Consider the following 8,133-nt stretch of genomic DNA (forward strand, 5'->3'; position numbering starts at 1 on the left):
TTATTATGACAGAAAAAAAATCTATTTAAAAACATAATAAAAATTCTTATATTAAATTTTTAAGGGAGTCCTGGCAAAGAGACAGCAGTTACACAACACATAGTTGCAACAAACAAACAAACAGGGCAGTAGACAGAGGGAAGAAGTGTCTGTTGTCCCGGGCCCCAAGGTTTTAGGTGCCCAGAATTGAACTCTCTTCGTTTTAATTTACATTACAGGGGGGCCCATGTGAGACTTCTTGCCCAGGGCCCCCAAATTTCTGTCGACGGGCCTGCATACAAACAACAATAATTACCCTGAGGATGAGTCTGATGGCAGCCATTCCGGACGTGGCCATGACTTTGGCGCTGTTGGGCACCAGGTTGAGCAGAGTGGGCATCACGCTCTCTGCCCCGTGGTCAAACTTGTTCCCCAGCACTGACGACAGATGGCTGGAAGCACACAAAGTTTAGAAAAACATTTTTAAAAACCCCAAAAAACACTTTGGACATGTTTGTGCACAGTTCCGCCTCATCAGGATGTAATTAAATATTTCAAGGATTAATATTTTACAGTGGAAATGTTTCTAGCTCATTTTTTGCCTGAAGAACTTTTATTTCCATTAGCCTAACTGTGTGTAGACAATTTATGACAGCTAGTAAAATTTCTGACACAATCTCATTAATCTGTAATTAATTGTGTGTGTTGGTTGACTTCAAAGCCACTGGGAATGAATGGGATGAATTGTGAAACAGTGTTTGGCTTAATAGGGTCAAAATTATTGCGGTTAACAGAAGAAATAGTCACATCATGAGTTCAAAACTAAGAAAAAATTATAAAAGTACCGCAAAAATGTGTAGAAAATTAGGCTAGACATAATAGCAGTATTATTAAGATCACTAAAAGTATGAATCCAAAACTCTCGGTGCAATATTTTCACGATTTACAACTCGATACGATACAATATTTATTTATATTTACAGTTTTTTTCCCTCTGAAATTGCCTTGACAAGATTTAACCCAAAGAAGTAAGATTTTAAAGTGTTTAGAACAGTTTTTCTTCAAGTAATCTGCACTGAAATGGAGCAAAGGATCATGGTCTATGTAGTTCCCTCTGTTTTTTTAGCTTTTGCTGCACCATAACTATTAATTTAAGCAAAAAGTCTTGTGATTCAATATATTGTGATGATCCACGATATTATTCTGAGACCTTAGATGATACGATATCATGATATTTGGTTATTTTTGATTGAAAGTTAATATTTCTTACTGCATAGATATTTTAAAAACAGAAAATACGTATTTAAATCAGTCAAAGATACAATTAAAAACATCTAGAGCATTTAATAAATACAAATATAAATAATGAAATAACGAATTAATTTTTCTATAATGTTCTTGCTCACCCCAGAGTGATGCAGGCCTCTCGTACCACCTGAGAGCGCAGGTCTTTCGCCGACAGTTTCAACGGAGCCTCCAGGAGCCGGAGCTGCTGTGAGAAGCCCTCATAGTCAAGAGCCCCGGCCAGGATCAGAGACCGCACCTTCTTCAACTACACAAGGAAAAAAGAACACAAATATAATATAATACAGAAACATATTTAATTAGGATAAACGACTGTGAATGTGAAAGGATTTGTATAAGAAGGGCTGGAGTTACCGCGACGACCCTGTGCTCCCAGTCGTGCTTATCATCTGACAGAACCTCTCGGATCTTGGTCAGCTGGTCTTCAAACTCTCTGTTGGAGAAAATCTGGAGAAGAATATAAGACATATATTGTAATTACTATTTCTACAGACTTTAAATCAGCATAGGGCTGGGCAATAGCTTAAATTATTATGAAACCAACTAAAGTATTTTTCAGACTATACGGCGCACTTAAAATCCTTTTAATTTTCTCAAAAATCGACAGTGCGCCTTATAGTCTGGTGCACCTTGTGTATTAATTCTGGTTGTGTTTACTGACCTCAAACTGATTTTATGTGGTACACGGCGCTCAAAAATCTGTCAAAATGTTTTAGTACGACTTTGGTAAACTACGAAGCTGCACCACTTGATGGATTGTCGAAGCATTACAGCTACCATAGTCAGGAGCCTCGCGGAGTCTGACAGAAGCTGACCGCATCAGGACAAAAGGAGTGAGCTGTTTTTTCAGCGCTTATAGTTTATGTAAATTAGCCTTGTGGTTTTAAGTTTAGTTTCTGTAAAACCTAAACAAATGTGCGCAAAGCCGTATTAAACACATTATTACTCAATATATAGTTGAGTCCGCCTCGTAGAAAAAAAAAAAAATTATAATAATTAAATGATCCACCCACATTTACATTTATAATACACATTCACCAAGACAGGGAGGCAACGCGAGGCGAATTACACCACAATCTGCCAATGGATCGTGGACGCCTGGGCTAAGGGATCATTCTCAAGTCTCAAGTGTCGTCCGTTTATTTCGCTTAATGCACCTTATGTATGAAAATAGATTAAATAATTCAACATTATTGATACTGCGCCTTACAGTCTGGTGCACCTTATAGTATGAAAAATACGGTAACTCCTGACTTTCTAATTAGAGCAGGGCTAATATGAGGGAACAGGGGATAGAGGAGTGAATATAGAGAGCAGTTAGACCTGTAGAAAGAGACAATAAAACTGAACTGAAAATTATACCAACTATTTAAACACAAGCACAAAATGAAAAAAATTAATAAAAAAATAAAATTATTAAACGCTCTGTAAGTGCGTGTTTAACATGCTGCTGTCACGGCCAAACACAACTCTTTTATTAAATGAATATGAAGACTATAACTGAAATGTAATGATCAAAAAATGTATTTGTTCTAGTCATGCTCTGTATAGGGAGGACATTTAAAAGGTTTTGCTGTTGTTTAATATATCCTGACTGAGCCTTTGTCATTTGTCATTTGTCATTGTCTATTTTGTCTCATTCTTATAACGTTCCCTGTTATTTCAATATGTGTGTAACCGACCTGAACGGCTGGTACATCCTCGAAGGCTTTAATAAAGTCTTCTTCATCAACAGCACCTGCAGCCGCCTCTTTACCTTTAAAAACATTAAACAAGAAATATCAACAACCGGACAATTTTATAAAAGTAAAAACGTAACTATTCCACGCATGCATACTACTTTTTTATTCATTTCTTTTTATTGTGAAACAGTAGAAACAGTAAAACACATGAGACATTTTGAGTTGTTCTTTTTTTTCTCTCTTTTGTTTGCATACTACTTTATTTGTTCTTACCTGGTGCTTTGGCTGTTGTGGCAGAGCTGGGCCTCCTCACCGAGCTCATGACAGTCCTTCTACCACTAGGGGGCGCTTTGGAGGACGAAGAGGAGGAGGACCGGCCCCCATCCACTGAGTCTTCATCCTCAAAATTTTTATCTGTAATCAAAAAGACAAAACAAACAAGAACGTTTAGTTAAAATAAAAGCACATTGTCAATAAACTAGTTGTGTTACTGTGTCGTAAAACATAAAATAAACAACATATTAAAATTCAGATTAATTAAAATAAAGACTACCTGATTATTGTTAAATGTAGATTACTTCAGTTTGTGGAGTTGTAATATTTATTATGAATCAAAATTAGCATTAGCGTTAGCATTAGCATTAGCATTGAGACACAAACATCTCTCTTTCTAAACACAGCAGTGTCCGCCGCTCAAGTTTTTATTTTATTTTTGTACTTTTTAACACACTGTCGGCCAAAACCATCTACTGCTTCCCGTCCCCTGCCTTATCTTTAAATATTTATTCATTTCGGCACGACTCAGCAAAAACCTCACAGAGATAAAACTGGACAGGAAGTGGTGACGCTAACAGCAGTGGTGGAAACTAAACTAAAACCAGGACTGAACCAGGTCTAAAAACGGACTGAACCAGGATTAAAACAAGACTGAACCAGGACTAAACCAGGACTGAACCAGAACAGAACTAGGACTAAACCTGGACTAAACCAGGACTGAACCAGGACTAAACCAGGACTAAACCAGAACTGAACCCGGACTAAACCAAGACTAAACCAGGACTGAAACAGGACTGAAACAGGACTAAACCAGGACTAAACCAGGACTCAACCAGGACTAAACCAGGTCTAAACCACAACTGAAACAGGACTAAACCAGGACTACACCACAACTGAACCAGGACTAAACCACAACTGAAACAGGACTAAACCAGGACTAAACTAGGACTAAACCAGGTCTAAACCAGAACTAAACCAGGACTAAACCAGAACTGAACCAGGACTAAACCAGAACTGAACCAGGACTAAACCAGAATTGAACTAGGACTAAACCAGGACTAAACCAGAACTGAACCAGGACTAAACCACAACTGAACCAGGACTAAACCAGGACTAAACCAGAAGAACTAAACCAGGACTAAACCAGAACTGAACCAGAACTGAACCAGGACTAAACCAGGACCAAACCAGAAGTGCACCAGGACAAAACCAAGACTAAACCTACGCGGGCGATACACTCAGTCCAGGTTTAGTTCTGGTTTAGTCCTCTACACCCCTGGGTAACAGTGAAGCTGCTGGGAGCTATTCTACACACAGCCTATCGTCGTGACAAAAATTTACGGTAATAATCAATAAATCATTAAAACAGCCTCATAAACCAGCTGACTGTTGGCTCAACTGTGAGACCAAATGCATCATCCCTCTCATTCCAGTCCGGCCTTTGACTCATCTGTGCATCACGACGAGCCGGGAGCAGTTTTATCTTTAATCTATGGACTCTGGATTATAATCTGGTTTGGCAGAGGTCGAGACATGTGCTCCCTTCACCTGCCCATGTGACCACCGGGCACAGAGGGGATTAGCAGACTGGATACTGCTCGGAAGGGCTGGGTGTCATTAAGAAGTTGCCGATACGATACATACCTCGATACGATACGTTTTTCGATACAGCACACTTTCGATTCAACACGATATATTTCAAATCGATTAAATACAGTTCAGTGGAAAAAAAAGGCTAAATCATGGGTGTGATTCTAAAGTCCACTAACTCCACTAAGTTTGCAAATTTAAAATGAAAAACACCCATTTTACTCAAAACAGTAAAGATGTGAAAATGTACCACCCGAGCCTCTACCTTTCAAACTGCTAACTAACCCATTCATCACAATGACACTGCAAACACACCGCTAACAGGTTAACACTCAACAATATGGAAGCGAGCAACAGGTTCACATCATCACCCGTTTAGCTTCAGCACAGACACAAAACAAAATAAAAAACACACTCCAGAAAAAACTACAACTACTACATCAACTACTACTGTGATTACTACTAACTACAACTACTACAGCAACTACTACTAATGACTATTAACTACTACTGCCTACTAACTACTACTGCCTACTAATTAATACTAACTACTACTACTTACTACTACTACATAGTACTACCTACTACTACCATTTACTATTACTACTACCTACTAACTACTACTATCTACTACTACTAATTATTACCTAGTAACTACTACTGCCTACTAACTTTTACTAACTGCTACTACCTACTACTACTACTAAGTAATGCATATTAACTACTACTACCACTACCTACTAACTACTACTGCCTACTAAGTTACTAACTACTACTACCTACTAACTATTACTATTACCACTACTACCACCTACTACTACTACCTACTAACTACTACCTACTAACTACTCCCTACTAACTACTACTGCCTACTAACTAATACTAACTACTTACTACTACTACATAGTACTACCTACTACTACCACTTACTATTACTACTACCTACTAACTACTACTACCTACTAACTATTACTAACTACTACCGCCTACTAAGTTACTAACTACTACCTACTAACTATTACTACTACCACTACTACCACCTACTTCTACTCCCTACTAACTACTACTACTAATTATTACCTACTAACTACTACTGCCTACTAACTAATACTAACTACTTACTACTACTACGTAGTACTACCTACTACTACCACTTACTATTACTACTACCTACTAGCTACTACTACCTACTACTACAAATTATTACCTAATAACTACTACTGCCTACTAACTTTTACAAATTACTACTACCTACTACTACTAAGATTTCTACTAACATCTATAACTACTACATCAACAACTACTACCTACTAACTACTACTACCACCCTACTACTAACTACTGCCTACTACAACTAATACCACTACTACCTACTACTACTAACTTCTAACTACTACTACCTACCACTGCCTACTAACTACTACAACCTAATACTACAAACTACTACCTACTAACTAACTACTGCCTACAAACTACTACTATGACTACCACCACTACTACTACTACTACCACCACTACCACCACCACTACTACTACTACCACCACCACCACTACTACTACTACCACTACTACTACTACAACCACCACTACTACTACAACCACTACTACTACCACCACTACTACCACCACTACTACCACCACCACTACCACTACTACCACTACTACTACTACTATTACTAATACTACAACTACTTCTTCTTCTATTCTTCCCTTGCATGAATTGAACCCACAACCCTGTGGCTCCAGACTCCTCGTATCGACTAGACCACAGTGTGACTAACCCACCCGAGCCCCCGTCCTTGTAAACTGCTAGCTAACCCATTCATCACAATGACACTGCAAACACACCGCTAACAGGTTAACACTCAACAATATGGAAGCGAGCAACAGGTTCACACCATCACCCGTTTAGCTTCAGCACAGACACAAAACAAAATAAAAAACACACGCCAGAAAAAAATGAAAAAACTATAACTATTACTACTAGATCTACTACTTGATCTACTACTACTAGATCTACTCCTACAATTACTACTAACTACGACATACTACTACTTACTACTACCTCCTAACTACTACTAACTACTACCTACCACTGTCTTCTAACTATTACTACCTACTACAACAAATTACTACTGCCTACTATTACCTACTACTTCCTACTAACTACTACTGCCTAATAACTACTACTACTACATACCACTGCCTAGTAACTATTACTAACTACTACTACCAACGACTACCTACTAACTACTACTACCTACTATTACTAAGTACTACCTACTACTACTAACTACTACCTACTACTACTACCTACTACTTCCTAATATTTACTACTGCCTACTAAGTACTACTACAACTACCACCTACTAGTACTACCTACTAACTACTACAACTACCACCTACTACTAACTACCACTGTCTACTACTACATAGTAACTACTACTACTACCTACCACTGCCTAGTAACTACTGCTAACTACTACTACAAACTACGAACTACTAATGCCTACTTACTACTACTATTACTACCACTATTACACCTACTATTACTATTACACCTACTACTACTACTACTAATACTACTACCTACCACTGCCTAGTAACTACTGCTAACTACTACTACAAACTACTAACTACTACAAACTACTAATATTACTACCACTATTACACCGACTACTACTACTACTACTACACCTACTATTACTATTACACCTACTACACCTACTACTACTACTACTACTACTACCTACCACTGCCTAGTAACTACTGCTAACTACTACTACAAACTACTGCCTACTAATTACTACTATTACTACCACTATTACACCTAATACACCTACTACTACTACTACTACACCTACTACTACTACTACTACTACTACTACTACTACTACCTACTACACCTACTACACCTACTACACCTACTACTACTACAACTACTACAACTACTACTACTACTACTACTACTACTACTACTACTACTACTACTACACCTACTACTACTACTACTACTACTACTACTACTACTACTACTACTACTACTACTACTACTACTACTACTACTACTACTACTACTACTACTACTACTACTACTACTACTACTACTACTACTACTACTACTACTACTACTACTACTACTACTACTACTACTACTACTACTACTACCCTTGCATGAATTGAACCCACAACCCTGTGGCTCCAGACTCCTCGTAGCGACTAGACCACAGTGTGACTAACCCACCCGAGCCCCCGTCCTTGTAAACTGCTAGCTAACCCATTCATCACAATGACACTGCAA

The 8,133-nt window shown here is 38.2% G+C and overlaps 1 protein-coding gene across 1 annotated transcript in view; it reads right to left on the reverse strand.

The window, feature by feature from the left end:
- The window catches only part of clasp1a (cytoplasmic linker associated protein 1a), a 168,387-nt gene that overhangs the window by 70,141 nt on the left and 90,113 nt on the right, over positions 1–8,133 (reverse strand). Inside the window, 5 exon segments of the mRNA XM_055152935.1 lie at positions 296–431; positions 1,386–1,531; positions 1,639–1,731; positions 2,967–3,040; positions 3,240–3,380. Of these exon segments, the coding sequence (XP_055008910.1) occupies positions 296–431; positions 1,386–1,531; positions 1,639–1,731; positions 2,967–3,040; positions 3,240–3,380 (590 nt within the window).

This window comes from Boleophthalmus pectinirostris, unplaced genomic scaffold (genome assembly GCF_026225935.1).
Source record: "Boleophthalmus pectinirostris isolate CB_2022bp ecotype Guang Dong unplaced genomic scaffold, ASM2622593v1 HiC_scaffold_1, whole genome shotgun sequence".
NCBI classification, from domain to species: Eukaryota; Metazoa; Chordata; class Actinopteri; order Gobiiformes; family Gobiidae; genus Boleophthalmus; species Boleophthalmus pectinirostris.